The 22,523-nt window shown below is 39.6% G+C and overlaps 1 protein-coding gene across 1 annotated transcript in view; it reads right to left on the bottom strand.

Annotated features, from left to right (window-relative positions):
* Window positions 1-216: 216 nt before the first annotated feature.
* The window catches only part of DHRSX (dehydrogenase/reductase X-linked), a 221,358-nt gene continuing 199,051 nt past the window's right edge, over window positions 217-22,523 (bottom strand). The window contains exon 7 of the mRNA XM_054008517.1: window positions 217-679. Within this exon, the coding sequence (XP_053864492.1) occupies window positions 482-679 (198 nt within the window). The 3' untranslated portion in view covers window positions 217-481. The remainder of the gene's footprint in view (window positions 680-22,523) is intronic.

The following is a 22,523-nucleotide window of genomic DNA, read 5'->3' as shown; positions in this document are numbered from 1 at the left end:
AGTTTTGTGGATTGCTGTGGTGCCTAAAACTGTCACTTATTATAAAGTGTTGACAGGATTTAAGAAGTTTAAGGAAAGAAACCCTAAATTTTCAGAACTGATAAAAAGTGGATTGAGTTATATTTGCAAGATTTGCAGAGCTGATTTTCAGACATAACAGTCCCACAAGGGACAGTCTCCTATTGTTACATAAAAACAGAAAAACACAATTCTGCACAAGGTTAACGATTTTTTTAATCACAGACCAAAACATCATGATTACAAAACTGATGGTTAAATTTAAAACCACCCTATACACATTTCTGTGGGAATATTTCCCCTTGACTCCCTAGCAGACTATGGGTTCAAGTGAAAAGCAGCACTGTTCACATTTGCCTTTGGAATTGAACAGTGCATTCCAGGATGATGGTTCATGCTGCAAGGAGTCAGGTAAGGATGCTTGTTGGACACATTTCATTCACCCAGTTGGAAGTGGCTACTTTTAGAGATCTCTGTTACCTACATCAGAAATCCTAGTCATCTTGCAGCTTTCAGTCCAGAGCCTTCGCTGCAGCTCTTCATCATACGATACATCAGTAGATTTTGTCCTTTGCTCATTGTAAAGATAGATGCCACCAACTCCTTCCAGCTCTGGTGAGACAGCTGCATAGATGGACGTAGCGGCTCCTTCCTCTGGAGTCTGCAGCCAGTAGAAAACAAAGCTAAATGAGACAGGTGCATATACATAAAGAACTTGGTTCATCACTATACACTACCAATATCAAAGCGCTTCCCTTGTCCTGTAGCCAGCTTTGTGGTTTTATTCACACACTGATGAGGAAGGGGAAGAAAAAGGCCATGTATCCAACCAGCCCAGTATACCATTTTACTAACATTCTATTTAGAGACCGCTTCAAGCCACAAAACTCTCACATGCACATGGAAAACTCTGAGATATTCAGAGCCAGGATTTTGGTCCAGGCCCATCCTTTCCAGCAAAAAACGAAGTTTTTTTGTCAGGGAGGTAGTTAATTCATTTCTAAAAGCAAACAAAAATATTAAAATCGCTTGTGTAATTATTTGTTTTATAAGGACAGGTTCTTTAATCTGCTCAAAGCAGATGAAGGTGTAGGCTGTGTCTATAAAGCACACTTTTTAATAATGTGGCATGAGCAAAAGACCATGACAACTATGACAGCAAATGAAAATTCTGGTGTTTAATCCAAACAGGAAAGGTAAACCAGAATATTATATTTTGCATAGAACATAATTATCAGAGTTTGCTGCTGTCAGAAAATAAAATGGTAGAAGTTTTGTAACATTTAGCATTAAACGAATGTTTAAATCAAATTAATACCTTATTTCATGAAACACCTTTTATCCGGAGGGAACCCAAAACACTTTCCAGACTGCCTACAAAGGGATCGCACATATTCACCATTGAAATGATGCCAGTTTTTGATGTTTTTAAACATGCACTGAAGTACAGATTTATTTTGAATGTTTGCATTTATTAGTGATACAGATTATGATCAAGACCTCATACATAATCATTTTAATCTTCCCAATTTTGCTTCTGTAAGTAATTAACAGTACAGTGGTTATTCACAGTATTGCCTAAAGCTCATTGGATAGCATTTCTCAAAAACTTTTTTGACAAATGTGATAGTATTTTTAGGGCTGTCAAGCGATTAAAAATTAATCATGATTAATTGCACTCAAACAACAGTAGAATACCATTTATTTTAAATATTTTTGGATGTTTACTACATTTTCAAAAACATTAATTTAAATTACAACACAGAATAAAATGTACAGTGCTCACTTTATATTTATTTTTTATTACAAATATTTGCACTATAAAAAACAAAACAAAAATATTTTTCAATTCACCTCATACAAGTACTGTAGTGCAATCATAATCATGAAGTTGAACTTACAAATGTAGAATTATGTACAAAATCACTGCATTCAAAAACAATGTAAAACTTTAGAGCCTACAAGTCCACTCAGTCCTATTTCTTGGTCAGCCAATCACTCAGACAAACAACGTTGGTTACAATTTGCAGGAGATAATACTGCCCACTTCTTATTTACCATGTCACCTGAAAGTGAGAACAGGCGTTCACATGGTACTGTTGTAGTTGGCGTTGCAAGATATTGACGTGCCAGATGCACTAAAGATTCATATGTCCCTTCATGCTTCAACCACCATTCTAGAGGACATGCTTCCATGCTGATAATGGGTTCTGCTTGATAACGATCCAAAGCAGTGTGGACTGACGTATGTTCATTTTCATCATCTGAGTCAGATGCCACCAGCAGAAGGTTGATTTTCTTTTTTGGTGGTTTGGGTTCCGTAGTTTCCACATCAGAGTGTTGCTCTTTTAAGACTTCTAAAAGCATGCTCCATACCTCGTCCCTCTCAGATTTTGGACGGCACTTCAGATTCTTAAACCTTGGGTTGTGTGCTATAGCTATTTTTAGAAATCTCATAACGGTACCTTCTTTGCGTTTTGTCAAATCTGCTGTGAAAGTGTTCTTAAAACGAACATGTGCTGGGTCATCATCCAAGACTACTATAACATGAAATATATGGCAGAATGCGGGTAAAATAGAGCAGGAGACATACAATCCCCCCCCCACACATACCTCCAAGGAGTACAGTTACAAATTTAATTGACGCATTATTTTTTTAACAAGCATCATCAGCATAGAAGCATGTCCTCTGGAATGGTGACCGAAGCATGAAGGGGCATATGAATGTTCAGCATATCTGGCATGTAAATACCTTGCAACGCTGGCTACAAAAGTGCCATGTGAATGCCTGTTCTCACTTTCAGGTGACATTGTGAATAAGAAGCAGGCAGCAGTATCTCCCATCAATGTAAACAAACTTGTTTGTCTTAGTGATTGGCAGAATAAGAAGTAGGACTGAGTGGACTTGTAGGCTCTAAAGTTTTACACTGTTTTGTTTTTGAGTGCAGTTCTGTAACCAAAAAAAATCTGCATTAGTAAGTTACACTCATGATAAAGAGATTGCATTTCAGTACTTGTATGAGGTGAACTGAAAAATACTATTTATTTTGTCGTTTTTACAGTACATATATTTGTAATAAAAAATAATATAAAGTGAGCACTGGGCACTCTGTATTCTGTGTTGTAATTGAAATCAATATTGAAAATGTACAAAAACATCAAAAATATTTAATAAATTTCAATTGGTATTTTATTCTTATAAGTGGAATTAATCGCTATTAATTTTTTTAATCACAATTAATTTTGTTGAGTTAATCGCGTGAGTTAACTGCAATTAATTGACAGCCCTAGTATTTTTAAGATCTTATTTAATGACTATTTTAAAGATAAATCAAAATGCTATAGAGCAGCGTGGTTGAATCGTACAAATATATTCACACCTAATTTATTTGATTTTTTGTGATTTTTGTTAATAAACGGACACTTTTAAAACAATATTCATTCAATGGCATTCCCACTGTACCACAAATTCTGCAGTAATGTTATCTACTTGCAGTGGCAATACTCGTAAAGGTTTTAATAGCTACTATTATACTTTTTGATTAATTGGGCATAAATTAGGTGCTAAGGACCCCTTCCCCCAATATATGTGTCAGAGCCATGCTGAATAATGTAGCAAATTGAGATCTATGTGACAGTGTTAGGTGAGCTTGGCAGCTGGCTGGCTATCATACCTGCACAGCTCCCTAACGCAGAGCTGGCAGTAGCAGAAGGGCACCTGTGGACAAAGCACTATCTTGGGAAGGAGGTGGGGGAAGCCTTAACAGCAGATGGCTGCCATTAGGTCTGAAGCTAAGCTTTGCAGAACAAACTGTGTGGCTTAGGAGCGTTGCAGGACCTCTACCCGGGTTCCAGACACATTCCTCATAATGTGAATAATTGTGAACAGTATACTTTAATTGGAACAAAGCTCAGCAACAAAATCATTCACCTACTTGAAGAAGAAATTTAAGTTAATGTTAGAATCTTACATTGTTGAGGATTCTACATATGTGTTACTATGAACATAAGGCCCAATTTCTGCACTTCAAGCCTGATTCAAAACTCACTGAAGTCAACAAGAAAACTCCCACTGACTCTCCTGGACTTTGGATCAGGCAATTAGTATGCAACACTGCACTGATCACAATTAAAATGTCAACAGTTATTATCAATTACCCCACAAAGATTTGGTATTTAAGGCAGCACAGTTATTTCCTAGTCCAAAGATAGCATAGTGAAATATTATGGTAATCATATGACAAAGAGATTATTCACAGGGTAAGATATTACTCAACATGAGTAAAAAAAAATCAAGTCCAGGCAAGTAATGGTAAATGTTGATTTTTCAATGAAAACCACTCTACACTGGGAAGGCATTGGCAACAGTAAAACCAAATAAGGCCCTGATACTGCAAAGGTTAATGTGCATGCTGAACTTTACGTACTGTGAGTAGTTCCACTGGCTTCAAAGATACTATTGACACTGCTTTAAGTTAAGCATGTCCATAATTCTGTGCCAAATAACGGCTTAACTCTTAGCCAGGACTGCCTTGTAAAAGAGGCTTGTGTCTCAATTAAATTTTCTAACCTTGGATAACTAACAAATTATCATCACTAATAGCAACAAATTAAATTTCTTAATAGCAGAAGGATAGCAATTAGTAGTAATCATTAATATTTGATTAATATATTACATCTGTCAGAAGGAAAGCATTGAGTCTTAAGGTATTGTCTGTATTTTAATTATAAAGCTAGTGATACAGTACGCCTATTACTCATGTGATGGGTCATCGGACAGTGAAAAGGAAAAATGTCAGTGACTCATAAATCCCAATGATTTTTTTAAAAATAACCAAAAATAAATTGTTGCACTGGAGTTCTCAACGAAAGGCCTAATCCTGAGAGGTGCTGGCGATGGAGCTACATGTGCGTGTACCCTTGCACCTGTGTAGAGTTCCATTAACTTCAACAGGGCTCTGAACAGACTCAGAGGTCTGCCTGCATGAATCTTTAAAATGTGTTAGCTGATGGTGGTCAACCTTAGACTCTTCACCAGGACTTGTTCTGCAGGGCCTGCTTTGCAGCTTTCCCAGTGTAGTTACTATGCTCCTTACGTACATCAAACCCTGAAAAGTTTCAGTCCCAAAAGGGAGCATTTCAGAAAATTATGAGTGATTGAAAACACTCATTTGAAAATTGGAATGGAAACTATTATGTAGCCATAATTACATGTACAGTGGTCACTAAGTAAATAGCTGGGCTCATAACAATAACATCTAATGTTAATACAAAATGTCAGATACACAAATAGACAGGACAAGAATCTGTGATACAGCTTTCAAGACCAGAGACTTCATCCTTGACTTAAAAAGCCTTATTCTACCCTTCTCTTTCATGCATCCCTCTCTCTCCTTCCATTTTCTCTCTTCTAATCCACTACTCCTCTATTTCTACCCTTCTCTTTGTTCACCTCAATTAGAGACCAAGAAAGATCTGGAGATGTTTTATAGACTATACTATACTGTTCTACATAAAGACTTAGCCAGCACCACCAAATTAATTTCAGACCACTTGAACTGCTAACCCCGAGCAAAGTGAAGACTTTAATAGGTTCATTCAATATTAAAATGGTTTACATTTCACTTTTTAAAAGGAGAGACAATTAGAAACAGAGGAGACAGAGCTGAAAAGTGCTGCCCTTTCCAGGCCAATGCTGTGGTGGAGGACAATTTATTCTGGAATCAGAGATATTAATATTAATATATAGTAAAAGATGCAGTACTGGGTTGAACTAATTGTGAATCCGGTTTCAAAGAAAAAAATTGAAGTGTGGAAGGCACAGCAAGGGAGACACATGTTTTAACTTGGATAATTGATACCTACTGCTGGCTTTTTCCTGGAAATTCTAGTACTAGAAAATTGAGAAAGCTTCTGAAGCCTTCATATCTATTCTGTCAGATTCTAGGTTTGTCACTTAAAACAGAAACAAAGCTGAACTATTAAATGAGCAAACATTTACTTAGGAGGAATATGGCCACGGTTCTGAAACCTACTGAAATCAGTAGGAGCTATATAGGTGCTCAGAACCTCTGAAAAATCAAACCATGTTCATTTAAGAGCCTAAATATGGATTGAGGAGGCTAACCTTAAACAGTCATGTTTGAAAATTCTGGCCTTAGAGACAGGTTTTCAGAAGTATTTAGGGACCAAAAAATGTCAAAAGGTACTCAGTGGGAGTTTTGAAAGTGCCTAGGTGCCTAACTCCCATTGATTTAAATGAATTATTAAAAGGATGTATGATACAATGGTGGCAAATATGTTTTCAGCACAGTGCAATGCTGGGTGTGACACCAAAGAACAATGTATATTTATTAGAATGTACAGAATTTTTATCTGAGACCAGCAATAGTAACATGTTCTGTGTCTCACACATATGATCTGATGCCGGATCTACTCTTCTGCACAACAAATTTAGCCATCTATCACCACAGAATTACAATTTGCTGAAGTATGAGCACTCATTTGATCAGACACATATTGAGTGGAAGCCTGTCAATGCCAACAATTTGTGCTACCAATGCGTATGTTTCATATCGTTGCGTGCAGTGCAAAGGGGACTTAAAGATGCCCTAATCATGTAGTTGGGCCCTGAATGATCACAATGGTCCCTTCTGGCCTTAGAATCTATGAATGGCATCAAGCCAGAATAGCAAGTTCTACTCCACACCCTTCTAACCTCCCAGCATAGGGATTTATGTTGGGAGGAAGACTGGAGAATGCTGCACTCTAGAGATCCCTGCCAAAATAACAGCCTCTAGAGTGTTATAAACTGGGATAAGGTAGAGCAGCCCTGAGGCTATTCTAAGTTACACTTGGTGCTAATGTGGCTCCCCAGATGCCCCCAGGATAGCAGGCCTATGTGAAGCATAAATTTATTACTGTTATCTTTATCCTCTCCCATCACTCTTCCCTCTTATTGTTCACCATGTTTTGATTTAAATTAGATTATAAATTCTTCAGGGAAGGAAAAGTGTATTCTCATGTATTAATACAACATCTGGTGCAAGGGGGCCTCAATCCTAATTGGAATTTTGGGGTGTTAGAAAAACACAAATAATAAATAATACAATAAGTCTCATGGTGAATGGGTCTATCTGGACTCCCTTCATAGTGATACCATTAGAAGGTACATGAATTGTTTCTTCTTGGCCTGTTTCTATTAGTTTGCTCCTTCTACAACACTATATAGACTCAGCCATCATGGTTGATGTTTTGCAACCATGTCTGTTCTAGGCGCTAGTCAAACAGGAGCCTAAACCCCTCTCTACGGCAGACTGTATCTTCCCAACTCCATGGGCCTGTCTGGCAGCATCTCAGACTATATATAACTCATTGGACAGCCGCATTACAGTTAAAAGTATACATCTGTTCATTACAAATTTTTCTCATGGGGACACGAGGCCATCCAGTGAGAAGTCCTGGTGAAGATGATTCTCAACATAACAATGTTAACCATTAAGCCAAAGGATCTATTGCTAAGAAAAGGCCTATTGTTAAGTGAACCAAACCCCTATGAAGTTTTAAGAATAATTTTCAATAAATAATATTAAGTGGTGTAACCTTTATGAAGAGGGAAATTTAGTTTAATAAGAATGGAAGGTTTATTTTCTTAATGTTTAATATAATATTCCTTTTTTAACCACAAAACATACTAACCACATGAGGATGTAAGTCTGGATATTGCGATATGTGCTTAGAAATTTGCAACCATGTTCCAGACAAAAGGGGATGTGTGTAACTGTCATGTGTAAAAAAGGAAGTTCTGGCTTGTTAACAACCTATCTATAAAAGATTGCAAGTTTGAGTTATTGGTCGGATCAGACAGGACTGGGATCAGACTGGCATCGGCTGCAAGCTTTGGATTGGGTATTGTATATCTATTCTTATTATGTGCTACTCTTAAATAATAAAGGCAACTTTATTAATAAAGACAATCAAGCCTGACTACTCCTGTCTCCCTATTTCATTGTTATCATCTCATTCTGAGCCACTAACAATCAAAATGTAATCAATCTATATGTAAAGGTAACACAAATTCCTCCATATTACAATAGTGCCTAGAGGCCCCAGCCACAAGAACTGCATTGTCCTAAGTACTGGACAAAGATGTAGTTAAAGCCAGTCCTTTCCCAGAACTTACAATCTAAGTATACAAGGGTGGGAGGGCAACCAGAGGCACAGCCAGCAGTGATTTGCTCAGGTCATAGATCGAGGATAGGAGTAGAACCCAGCTCCCCTGAGTCCCAGTCCAGTAACCTAGCCATCAAGTCCATGCTTGTCCTTCTTCTCTAAGTTTGTAATATAATATGTCATTCATTTATTTATAGCCATTTCTATGGCTTTCATTACCATAGCATGCAAGCACCTAATTATAATAGAAAAAGTACAGATCTTTTTTAACCCTCTCCTCACTCCTAAATGTAGACTGATCTATCATTAACTAAGAATACTTAATCATAGTTTAGTATTCACACTAGAGACTTGTTATGTTAAAGAGCAATACTGTTATTCCTATTAATCATGCTATGCCTTAATTCTACAGAAATTTCAGCTATCATTGTTATTATCTGAGTCATATAACTGACAACATAAGACAGCTCCTCCCTCAGTAAACACAACAAAGCTACTTGGAGAGAGATCCTCTTTGATTTCTAATGCTAGAACATCTGCTTCATCTAATGACTTACATTCCCTTCCCTTTGTTTGGAAACCAATTTAAATATGAAGCAAAGAGTGAATGGATCAAAATTAAAAGAGGAATCAAAACAACAAACCCTTCCTGAAAGCTTTTAATTTATAATTCTGCCATGCATTGTCTCATGCCAATTTATAGTTTATCCCCATTTCAGTGAATTCTTTCAAAGAATGCCAGGTTCTGGGCAACCATAATGATACACCACAGCAAATCAGTAGTGTTTAACTTACATTGATTGCTACACTATTACCAAGCCAAGATGTTATGAAGACAAGCAACGTCCTAACTAATAAAGATGTTTCCTAGTGGATTTGGAATTTATTTTCTTCTTAATTAAATGCACACCTATGTAATGTAGAATGACTTTTCACATCACACACAATGATGTAAAATACTTTTCACAAAGCAAACACTGTATCTGACCTATCTTTAGCAAAGACACCACTACACCAATGGGAGAGCTTCACCCGGAGGTGTAGCTAATCCACCTCCCTGAGAGGCAGTAGCTATGTCAATGGGGGAAGTTCTGTTAACATAGCACTGTTTTCACAGGGGGATTAGATCTGTATAACTACATCGCTCAGGGATGTGGATTTTTCACATCCCTGAGTGACATAGTTATGCCAATATAGGTCTGTAGTGTAGCCCTGGCCTTAGGCAAGTCAGTTTACCTTGCTATCTCAGTTTCCCCATCTAGAAAATCAGATAATGATACTTTCTCACATACTTTACAGGGTAGTTGTGAGGATGAATTAGTTAATATCTATAGGATGCTCAGAACATACAAAGCACTCTAATGTTTTGATAGTATTAGTGTAGGAAATCTTTTTGTAAACCGTCACAGGTTGATAAAGCATAAGACAAAAACCATGCAGAGTAATTTATTAAATACGCCAAAGATATAGGGAGCACTAGGTATTTCAAGAGCACTACCACTTCCAAGTAAACACCTAGTGGTGTCAGTACTGGAACTGAGTAAGCCTTCAGTCCTAAATACCCAGAAAGTAAACAGATAAACTAACCTCTGAGGTGCCTGGTAAAGGACCTGATCCTGTAGCCCTAGTCCCACTGGAGTCAGAAAGTCAACTCACTTGGATAAGAAAGAACTGCGCTCAAAGTGTGTGTGTGACTAGTGTTCAGTAAGATAAGCAAGCTATCCCCAAATGATTGCATGGTGCTAAGTACATCTAAGCATTCTGCACTCCTCTAATGGCATGAAAGAGGAAAAACACTGGAGAAGAGGAAATAAATCAGAAGAAAAAAACATTCGTTTAAAAAATGTAGTGTGGACTCTCTAATGGATCCTCCTTCCATTCTCTCCTCCTGAGTATAGCAATTGGCATGCAACAATGTTCTGCAAATGGATAAGCAGGGGACACATATAGCTGTACATCTGGTGCCCTAAACCAGTGAGATTTTATATTTGACAGCTAGCCAGCCAGACAGCATGTATTTTTTGGGATGGCTCTCCAATAGCTGTTACACAAAAGAGAGAGAGAGAGAGAGATTAATCTATTGGTACTAATCTTTTCCCTTAGGCTCAGCTCTTGAGTCTCAGCCACTCTTCTCGTTCTCCCTTCCACCGACTCTAAAGAGGCAAGAATTGAGTCTGATAACTGTCTAGGGCAGGGATCGGCAACCTTTAGCACGCAGCCTGTCAGGGAAATCTGCTGGCGGGCCGGGACTGTTTGTTTACCTGCAGTGTCCTCAAGTTCAGCCGATCGCAGCTCCCACTGGCTGCGGTTCGCCATTCCAGGCCAATGGGGGCTGCGGGAAGCGGCACAGGCTGAGGGATGTTAAAACAGTAGTGTCAAGCCATTAAATTGGCTTGACATGAGGTGTGAATTGTTCACTGAATGTAAATGTTTTCCATGACTTCACTTCCTTGAAGTTTCAGCAATTCTGATGTTTATCTGGATCGACAACAAAGACAATTAACAGCAGGTCTGTACAAGGAGAAAGTAAATCTGGGTCTAACCTGGGTGACACGGCTTCTAAGGTGGGGAAATAGAGACTTAGATCTCAGGGATGTCTACACTCCAAAGAAAAACCGAAGGTACCAAGTCTCAGAGCCCAGGTCAGTTGACTCAGGCTTGCGGGGCTGGGGCTGTGGGGATAAAAGTAGCAGTGTAGACGTTCAGGCTCAGGTTGGAGCCCAGTCTTCAATATCCTCTGCACTCAGCAGGTTCAGAGCCCACGTTCTAGTCCAAGCGCAAACATCAACATAGGTATTTTTAGCCCTGCAGCCTGATCCCGAGTCAATTGACCTGGGCTCTGAAACTCTGGGCTGCAGATTTTTAGTTTGCAGTGTAGATTAACCTTGCATCTTTTGCTAAAGAAGAAGGGTAAGGAGGAAGAAGGACTGTATTGCTTGATTTATGAGCTTGAGATTCAGCTTCAGAATCATGTGATGACTTCTCTAACTGGTATTTGGGCATATTACTATGCTGTAATACTGTAATAGACCTACAAATGAAAAGCACTATATGGCCCCAATCCAGCAAAGCACTAAAGTACATGCATAACTGTAAGCACATGGGGAGTTGCGCTGACTTCAGCGGTACTATTCGTGTACTTAAAATTATGTACATGCTCAAGAACTTTACCAAGTCTGAGGCAACAGGAGCTAAATAAGGCACAGGTTGTCAGTCAACTAAAAAAAATCCCTCTCTAGATAGTCATATGGCCCTCGTTGTCATGGCATCTGAGCATCTCTTTCATGGGCATGCCCTGGGAACGTCTTCCCTCCACCTGTGCGCTCACATTCAAGAAAAGTCTGAATTTTTGATCACAAACATCACAGCTCTGGCTAACTCCATTAATATGGTGCCACTCCAGAAAGGAGGATCCACAGTAGAAGATTTATTACATTGTGCCATGCTTCTCAATCACACCCAGGGTGAAATCCTGGCTCCCCTGAAGTCGATGAGAGTTTTGCCATTGACTTAAATGGGGCCAGGATTCCACATTAGAGTATATAAGTGTATAGCAAAGACCTCAAAAATGTTTAACTCGGATCCAAAATACATAGCAGTGATATTATGCTATACATAGCGAAAAATGCATGGTTATCCCAAAGGCCCCATGTAGAGCCGATTGAAAAGCAGAATTTCCATCCCATGGGAAATTCTGGTATTTTGACATTTTTATCCTGAATTAGAACAAAAGGTCAAAATATCAACATTTTCATGGAATGAAAAGTTCTGAAAATTTTCCATTCAGAAACATTTTGTTCTGATTTTCTTGAAGGCAAAGTCAACCCAAAAAATCAAGCTTTTCCAATGAAAAAAATTTATTATGGGAAAATATTTCATTTTAAATTTTTCAACCAGCCTACTTCCCATGTGTAATGCAATTTTGTGGCGACATAATGGCACAATAATGTAACTGTTTTGCAAAGATACCACATAAATAGTTATCTTTGCTCTATAAAATCCATTAAAAAATTCATTCCTCCAACTAGCCACACAATCTTAAAGGTTTCCTCTCCTGTGTAGCTCCTAAAGCCTGGAAGAATGGTAGTCCTTTGTTACAATGCTAATAAATAAAACACATATGTGTTTGTATATTTTCTGCCTGTAGTGCATTTTTAGAATGATTTTAGCAAACTGGGAACCTTGCTGCATAACGTGCCACATAACATTGGGCCACTGAAAATGATGTACATATTGCAAGTTTCTTCTACCTGAATCATTTTCTCCCCGTTTCTATCATTAATGATAAATTTATACATGCATACATTTTAAGGCCTAAAGGATCCATTGATCTAGTCCGATCTTCTGTATAATGCAAGCCATAGAATTTCACCCAGCAATTCCTGCATTAATCCCATAACTGGTTGTGCAGCGCATCTTTTAGAAAGACATCCAAAAATGCTTTGAGTAATTGAGAATCCACCACATCCTTTGTTAAGTTGTTCCAGTGGTTAATTACCATCACTATTAAAAATCTGCCCCTTATTTTTTTCTCTGAATTTGTCTAACTTCAGCTTTTTATGCCTTTTTCCGCTTGATTACAGAGTTCATTACCACCAGAGATCTTCTGCACATCTAGGTACTTGTAGACTGTGGTCAAGTCACGTCTTAGCCTTCTTTTTGGTAAGCTAAATAGATTGGGTTTCTTAAGCTTCTGACAATAAGCAGGTTTTCAAGTCTTCAAATCATTTGTGTAGCTCTTTTCGGAACCTTCTCCAATTTATTCCCGTTTATGTGTATAACACAGGAAGTATGTTTCTAACTGGTAGTAACATTTTAAGGGGAACCATTGTTGTTGTTTTTCATTTCTTATCAATTAAAATAAAATAGAATACTGACTGTTCATTAATTCCAAAATCATTATTAGCCAAATAATCAACTAGCTAAAAGCTGGAATAATGAAATATTTATCTCAGGGCTTTTTTTCCCCACTGCTTGGCTGCTTTCCTCAGTCGCTTCTCCAGTACTTCCTCCCCCCCACACCCTTTGCTGCTTCCGAGTACTAAGGATGAGAAAAATAGTGCTGCCATGCAGGGGCAGGCTGCAGTCTTCTCCACAGGACTGACTAGTAGGCAGATTGGGGAGAAGCAAATGTAGAGCAAGAACATGGGAGAGGAACAATTTCAATTTTCCTGCCCAAATGCAGAGTGCTCCACAAAATGTGGTCTGCACAGAGTTGTTTTTCAGAAGTTCTGTTTTAGAATGGTGACAGGAGTCATAGCTGAAGTGGTATTCTGATGTGGAGGCTGGTACAGTATGTGCATGTCCTGTGGAAAACCTGTGTAAAAGAGTGGATTATCAGGCCCAGGGTATACAATAATGGCTCAGAGCTAATTCAGGCATTGAGAAGAACAAGAGCAATGGCAAAGGGCCAAACCCCCTGATTTAAGGTAGGAAAATGAAAAGAAACTGAAACTAAAAGGAGAAGAAGGGGAGAAACACCTCCTGTTTCATTTGGCACCATAATCCTTCAAGAGTGCAACAATTTTTCAGAAATATTTCTGAGATGAAAATCTTCTCCTAAATCCAACCAACTTCCTCAGTACCTCACACACTCCTTCTCATTTTGTTCTCACTCAGCTCCCCTACCTATCTTATCCTTGCTGCTCCACCCCTTCCAGGCATAAGCAGCTTCTGCCCTCATCCCCTAGGGTGCCATTCAGAATAAACAGGAGCTTCCAAGCTTCCGGAATTATCACTGGCCACAATAACAGCTGTAAGAATGAACCTTTTCATTGTATTAAGTGCCCCAGAAAGTATTTGGTTGTGCTTTTATTTGTAGGGGTCTTTAACAAAAAGGTTAGAGTGCTTGTTTCGAATGGGAAATGATCCTGTGAAGTTTGTGTGGTGCAATAAACACACATTGTGAGATCATCTGGTGCTGAGATAATGTGCTTCATTGTGGGATATATGGAACTTTGCTCTTTAATAATTCACTTTACCTCTTTTACGCCATGCATACTTTTCATTGTGATTGAAGTCAAGGAGCGAGCCTGTTTCCTCATTGTAACGTTGTATAAACAGAGATGGTCCTGGATTATTAAGCCTTTGCTGGGGACATTTCCAATTGAATTCATGAATGAAAATCGTTGTGTGTTGTGATTCAGTAAATGTTTTTAACACATACATAAAGGCAGGGACTTGAACTGAGGTTTGAACTGTGATTTTGAATCAGATGGCACTGTGCTTAAAATCCCTCTGCTGTTTCCCTTGCGCTTACTGAACCATGTTTAAAATTCTAGTCCTCACCTTGAAGTCTCTGCATAATTCTGCATCCATTTATTATTTAGTATGTACTGTACAGCAGAACCAAGGGGCTTCCATCAGGGCTCCACTGTAATATCATGCAAACAGGTTCACATGCTAAACTTTCATCTTTTTCTCAGCTCACTCTTTATTATGACTCCCATCACCCTTTTGTTTCACCAGAGATGCCAGCCTCACCCCTCCCTTCATTTCCTTTTCATGCCCCCTTCCATGCTGCCACCTGACCCTCACCCATGCCTAGAATAATGTTCCTACCCCAGTGTGCCAAGCACCCACCCTCCCATCCCTCATATCCCTCTGGAAAGCCCAGTCTTTCCACAAGGCCCGCAAATGCTAACTCATTGCCATGTAGCTCCGTCACCTCCCTGATTGTAAAACAAACAACATATTTAAGTTATCACTCTCTTCTGGAAAAAGAACAGGAGTACTTGTGGCACCTTAGAGACTAACAAATTTATTAGAGCATAAGCTTTCGTGGATTACAGCCCACTTCTTCGGATACAGACTAACACGGCTGCTACTCTGAAACTCTCTTCTGGGTCTCCCAGGACATTCTCATTTGATAAATATGCTCATTTCACCCCTGATGGTGCAGTGGGATGGAACTTGAGGTCTCCTCCGTGCTTCAGGAGCCAGGGGGCTTCGATGCCATCCTAGCAACCCCCTTCCTCCAAACACCAATCTCACTACTGCAACCCACCCCCATCAGCTTGTGCAGGATATGTGGAAGGCTGCAGTGGATCAGCTGTTCTGGCAGACTCCCTTCTCCCAGTCTCTGGAGTAGACATAAATGGCAGCCAACATGCATGGTGGTGGGATGCGGTAGCAGCATTTTGGTGGGAAAGAATAAGTTCAACAGAAGGGGGAACAGACCTACATCAAGTGAATGCATGCCACCACCTCGACCCAGCCAGCCCTGCAAAGTGTAGGGAAAGGTGTTCGCAGCTGGCCCTGAAGGTGGCGAGAGAGCACTAGCTGTCATGCATACAGGCTGGGGCAGAAAGTGCAGGTTGTCCTGTGAAAAGTACAAGCCAGCAAGAGTGGAGGTGAAAGTGACTAACACGTTGTGCCTTTTGTATTCTTGGACTGCTGGGAACTACCTTGGCTCAGCCCCAAGGGCTGCTCTAACTGCTGGCCTGGCTGCAACAACCCCAAGTTACTGTCTGGTGTCCTAGCATAGCCGGAGTGCAAAGTGCTTGAGCCACAAACACTCTAGGACACCCCATTCTTTTCTCAGGCATGCTCCTGTGTGGGGGCTACATCGAGAGGTCGCAGAGGGTCATTCTGATGGCCTACACGGCTCTGGGGATTGCTGGTGAGGCAATCCGGCTGGTTTTCAGTCCCAAGTGGCATAAAGGGGCCAAAATAGAGCTCAGAATCTGGAGCCAGGCAGTTTTCTGATCAGCACATTTTCATAATAAAATATTTGCTTTTCACTAATCTAAGACTACCCTTAATGAAATGAATGAAAGATAACTGACCTTTTACTTTTAAGTCTGTGCTCAGTAAAAGAGGATTACAATTGTTTGTGAACTTTGCAGAGACTGTAACACAGACAGAAAAAAAGTTAATTTTTATTTGTGTAATCCCTAACAGCCTCTGACAGTCTGCAAGACAAACAGTTTTAATTATTTCCTCCTTGCTAAATCACTATTCTCATCATTTCATCAGAAAAAGTAATGTATTGTCTATTACACAGAAATCAGCACAACTGGGATTAAAAGGAGAGCCATGTACCCTGAGTACCAGCAAATTATATCAACATCAAACTGACAAATTCATCTTTTTGCAGCTCTGGCCTGAGATAACATGACATTTAAAAAACAAAGACTGTTCTAGTCATTCTGGGATTTCTGGCAATTTAAAAGGTTGACAATTTATTTTCAATAGTAATTAAAAAGAAATCCAAAGAGCCCTGTCAGCTATTAATAAATACTATACAGCTGTTACATGTTGCTGGAAAATAAGTTACTTATTTTTCTTAATCTGAACCGCTGGTGCATGAAAATAACTTTAAAGCTAATCATTGATAATGACTGTACTTAACGAGTAGGAACTCCATTTTGAGAAAAAAATTGGCTCTAATTCATAAATAATTACTGAAGCCATGAAGCACGTGAATCTATACTCACAAGAAATATGCACACTATTTAAGAGTTCTTCAGTAATACAGTATTTGCTTTCCTTCTTAGATTGAGGTGCATTTTTTTTTGCCGTGATACTGCGAATATATAACAACTCTACATTAATTTGAAACATAAATGAACCTGTGTGATTTGCAGTTGACCACTCTCAGTGGCAGGATTGCTTAGCAGTATCACTGTGATACTGTGGATTTAGCACTCTGTGTTGTACTATTTATTCCGGGGGATGTTTAATGACCACAAAATGGTCAGGACTTCAATTTTTACAGGCCTGGCTCATCACTGCATTACTCAAGTTTTATGCTGGTGTTCCTCCTCTGAAGCCAATGGAGTTATTTCAGCATGAACCTGGAATAACACCGTTGGGGGGAATTTCTATGGCCTGGGTTATATAGGAGGTCAGATTAGGTGATCGCAGTGGACACTTCTGACTTCGGAATCTATGACTTTATGAATCCAGTCCTATGTCTTTTCTGAAAGACTGGCCTCTTCAGCAAAGCAATGTCCCAGATGCACTGGTCCACTGCTTGGAATAGCTTGAATGGCCCAAAACTGCTGGAGTGTCAGTGAATCTGGCCCAGTGGCTCCAAAGAGTATCCTGGAACAGAGGTTTATCACTGACTTAGTAGGTCCTCTGCTACCTTCTGAATCATAACCACCACTTCTTAAAGCATAATGGGCCTAATTCTCTAATACGGCCTTCCATCTTGGGTGGTCATTTACACCTATGTGAATCCAGTGCAAAGTGGTCATAAAACTAAAAAAGCTTCCAAATTAGAATTCTCTGCTCACTCACAACATCAGTAGAATTTTTCACACACAGTTCCCAGTTATGACTGACTCCAGGTTCAAGGCAACGTAAGAATCAGGCCTTTCAGGTATTTTCTTGTAGGTCTGCCATCCAAGTACTCACCAGGCCAATCAGGCCTTTATCTATATTATGTAGAACGTTAATATCTGCTAGTGCACAGGCAACTTCTTTGTTAACACCTGCATTGACCTATAATATAGTACCAACATTTGGTCTTAGGGGGAGATTTTCAAAGGTACAAAGGGCAGTTAGGTGCCCAGTTCCCACTGAAGGGCAAAGGAGTTGGATACTTAATCCTACATGTGCCCTTGAAAATCTCCCTCTGATTACTTTCCTGATATTCACTAGGTCGATAAGAAAAAATATAACTGTAAATATAATATAATAGAGGGGAAAAGCTATTTGGTCTTTAAAAAAAAAGAGGCAAACTGCTCTTCTAGTTTAAACGAATGCTGAGAATACTCTGTAAAAATCCATAAATGATCAATCAATGCAGAAACACTGTAACCATGCTCAGAAATTTTAAAATATAACATTTAAGAACAAATGTTTGTATCAAATGCTTCTTTAATTAGTAAACAACCACAGGAAATAGGTGTAACTATTATGAACTTCTCCATCAATATAATCAAATTTGAGTTTGAGTTTTGATAATATTTGCCTAATTATTAAATGAAAAATGATACCCATGGGTTTGTCAATACATACATTTCAAACACAGGTCTTGTCTATTCACAAAAGCTGTACTTCTTCACTATTTCTGAATGGTATGAAATGTAGCAGGCTAGTGGGTATTAACCTGAGAGAAGAATATCAATAATACTGCAATGCCTTTTTTTTTGTTCTTTGTTAATTCATTCATAATGTGAAGGGCGGGGCAGGAAGCTGCTATACTACCACAGAGCACATATCTGGGCACCTTGCACTGTCTGCTCCCAAGGTTCTGGCTTAATTTAAAGAAAAAAGTTACTGTCACCTTTCTTGTTCTAAGTGTTGTTAGCAGACCTGGCACGACGTGTTTCATCATTAAGAAGCCCCACTGAGGAGCTTTTTTTTTTTGCTTGGAATGAAGGTGAGCTGATTGCGTGTCAGACGTACCACAGATTTGCCCTTTCTTTTGATTTGAAAGTACATTAACGGGAGGATAATTGCAAGGTTTCTGCTCCATGATTTGCACTGACAATGACAAATAGTATGTGGAAGTTAAAGGGATTGTGTAAGCTGCCAGCATTCTCAAGGCTTTGTCTTCAGTGCAGTAACTAAGTTTATACTGGAATATTCTTTAGTTTTGTAGGTGACTTAAATTTAATATACACTGGGGATTACAGTGGATGAGAAGCTGGATATGAGTCAGCAGTGTGCCCTTGTTGCCAAGAAGGCCAACAGCATATTGGGCTGTATTAGTAGGAGCATTGCCAGCAGATCAAGGGAAGTGATTATTCCTCTCTATTCGGCACTGGTGAGGCCACACTTGGAGTATTACATCCAGTTTTGGTTCCCCCACTACAGAGGGGATGTGAACAAACTGGAGAGTCCAGCGGAGAGCAACGAAAATGATTAGGGGGCTGGGGCACATGACTTATGAGGAGAGGCTGAGGGAACTGGAGTTATTTAGTCTGCAGAAGAGAAGAATGAGGGGGGATTTGATAGCAGCCTTCAACTACCTGAAGGGGGGTTCCAAAGAGGATGGAGCTAGGCTGTTCTTAGGGGTGGCAGAGGACAGAATGAGAAGCAATGGTCTCAAGTTGTAGTGGGGGAGGTCTAGGTTGGATATTAGGAAACACTATTTCACTAGGAGGGTGGTGAAGCACTGGAATGGGTTACCTAGGGAGGTGGTGGAATCTCCATCCTTAGAGGTTTTTAAGGCCTAGCTTGACAAAGCCCTGGCTGGGATGATTTAGTTGGTGTTGGTCCTGCTTTGAGGAGAGGATTGGACTAGATGACCTCCTGAGGCCTCGTCCAACCCTAATATTCTATGATTCACCACATTAGAATGACAGGTCACATTCCTGTTTAGTATATGGTAAAAAAATATAAATGACTCGATTCATGGACATAATGTAGTATATGGAAAACAACAGAATATAACAGTAATACTTGAACATGAAAACTACCTAGAATCTATCTATAATTGAGAGGGACCACCAGAACACGCAGAGTGCCTTAGCCTGCTGAGTTTTAGATTCCTATCTTATTCCATGATAATGGCATTATATAATTGTTGTAATAAAATGCCTGCAAAGCTCTGTTAATACATATTCACCATCAACCAGATACAAGCTGATACCGTGAGTAAGGCAAATAGAAAACTAAAGCTACATGTATTCCACTGCGATATCTTGTGGCTACCATATGTGAAAATAAGGGATTTTTTTTTCGCGGCAGAGAAATGTACATGAACAAAAATTTCCTGGTGCAAATGAGTCTGCACTGCAGTGATGTTTGCCAGAGGAACTGTGCCTATTTACCTAATACCTTGGAGAACCAATAAGGAAGATGCGTATCTCAGTGACATGATTCATAAGCAGATGTTTCCATCACAAATATAAGAGAAACCCTTCATGCTGCCAACAGCAATGAAAAGTGCATGAGGGATTAGTGAATTGCATCTAAATGTAGGGCAGCTTAAGAGACCTATGTTTCAGTGTAGTGCACCATTTATTTCTTGACAAGTTCAAATTTTCAATATAATCCAAAGGATTTATCGTTTTTAAATCTAGACACGGATTCACATCAGAAGGCAAACATATAGCTCAGTAATTCTGTGGACTGTTAACACATCTTACCTGTCATAAGGGATCAGTGGTCAGTGGTTTACCACAGGCCTATAACTTGGAGTCCAAGAGCACACTAGAGGCTATAAACTCACCCTGCACTCTTTAAATTACAGTATCATGTTTTTAAAAAACACACTAGAAACCACTGAAGCAGCACATTTCTTTTTCAATTTTTTAAATGTGCCCATTCCAATTCTTCATGTGTATATAAAAACTACACAAGATTTAGTGTTACAAGCATCAGTTCAAATGAAGCAGTCTCACTGTACTAAAACAAGAACATAAAAATACCTCTCCCAGCCTCTCATACAAAAGCCTGAACATAATGATGGCATTTGCTCAGTGCTCTGGAGGTTAACAAATTCAGGCTTATTGAGGCCACTGAGGGAAGTGATTCCAGAGTTAAGGATACTGTGCAAACACCTCCCTTTAGCCCTCAGGCAGTCCACTATAGCGACGGTTAGCCAGACTTCATCCGCTGACCTCAAGTGTCACAGCAGGATACCAGAAGAGCTACATCTTTAAGGGAGCCACAAATCAAACCACATAAGTCTTGAAAGATCAAGATCAGCACTTGACCTACACCTGGTAATGAACAGGAAACCAGGGCAGCCTATGGGAGCACTAATGTATTTCAATCAACCTGCAATCAACCCCTCCACACAGCCTGGCATCTGAATGATGCGCTATCTGAAGTTTCTAAGGAACCTCCGAGGACTGCCCAATCTCCAGGAGCACATTATGGTAATCCAAATAGGAAGTGAAAAAGTACCTTCTGCTGCCACACATCCCATTTTACCTAGACAAATTTGTTCTATGTGACGTCCACAGCTTTCATTACACCTGAAAATGAACAATAAAAGTTCCTGCTTTGGTTGAAAGCTGCTCAACTTAGAGCTCTATTCACATAGCCCAATACTTTCCACTATGGTTCTATATCAGCACTGTGGGAACCAGCTCTTCTTGTCAATTGCCAACAGGAAAAACTATTATTCCGAAAAGCACAACAGAGATGAGATAGGCCAATAAGCAGGACATTTGGCTGAGGTTTTCAAAAGGAGAAGCTGATTGGTTTGAAAATCAGGGTACTTATTTAGGTGCCTAAATATTTACTTGGGGTCTTACTATATGCACCCTCCCCCCATTTTTGGTCAAAATGGCAATGAAAGAATGGCAGAGAAATAATGTGAGCATAAAGGGACGGATTCCCAGCATGAGAGAAGAAAAGAAAACTTACCTCTATTTATTTTGGTTTATGACATGTCAATAAACACCTTTGTGCTTGTTGATTCCCCCATTTATGATATATGCTGGCAGCAGACACTGTTAAAAAGTCAGCCTTTGCCAACAGCTATCACAGAATGGTTCTTAGAATAGGAAGTACAGTAACTTGCACAGGATTGCATTGGTAAATGCTGGCTCTTTATGGCAACCACTGTAGCACTGGCACAATACTGCTTTATCCCAGCCTCTAAATTCTGACGCTTCAGATGCCTTTCATTTCAGTGTTGAGAGCATGAGCATAAGCAGAAAACCACAGCTACATCATCACACATACTAGTACAGTGTGGGAGCACTGACAGTACCGTATCTCCTTTAGATCCTCTTCTTAAAGTATATTTAGTGACCCAGAGATGACAAATCTAAACACCTTGCCATAAACACATTTTATATTCTCAAGTATCAGAGGGGTAGCCGTGTTAGTCTGAATCTGTAAAAAGCAACAGAGGGTCCTGTGGCACCTTTGAGACTAACAGAAGTACTGGGAGCATAAGCTTTCGTGGGTAAGAACCTCACTTCTTCAGATGCCATCTGAAGAAGTGAGGTTCTTACCCACGAAAGCTTATGCTCCCAGTACTTCTGTTAGTCTCAAAGGTGCCACAGGACCCTCTGTTGCATTTTATATTCTATTACTTTTTAAAGAGCTGGAAATCTATGACCCATTCAGCAGTCCATGTTTGACCTAATGCAGTGCAGACCTTTCAGAAAGAGGTTCCACAGCCAAAACACTGGGAGATGTATACATTTACGGTATGTAGGCCTTTACAGTAGCTGAAAAAGAGGCTCGGCCTGAATGAAAACTGATTGAGGTTTGACTGTATGGTTGCAACAGCATTTACAGTGAAATTATTCAGAAAAGTGATTAGGAAACTGCCATCTTCCGACTTACCAGATCTACTTTCAGCATCAACAGTGGCAAAAATACCCCTTTAAGGGGGTTGTGGTTCAGCTGCACTGGTGCCAGGGTAGAAGAGATGCATAAAAGGGTCACATAATGCATTACACCAGGGATCG

Source organism: Malaclemys terrapin, chromosome 1, assembly GCF_027887155.1.
Source record: "Malaclemys terrapin pileata isolate rMalTer1 chromosome 1, rMalTer1.hap1, whole genome shotgun sequence".
Lineage (NCBI taxonomy): Eukaryota > Metazoa > Chordata > Testudines > Emydidae > Malaclemys > Malaclemys terrapin.
The sequence above is the reverse complement of the archived record's forward strand: the minus strand, read 5'-3'. Positions and strand labels throughout refer to the sequence as shown.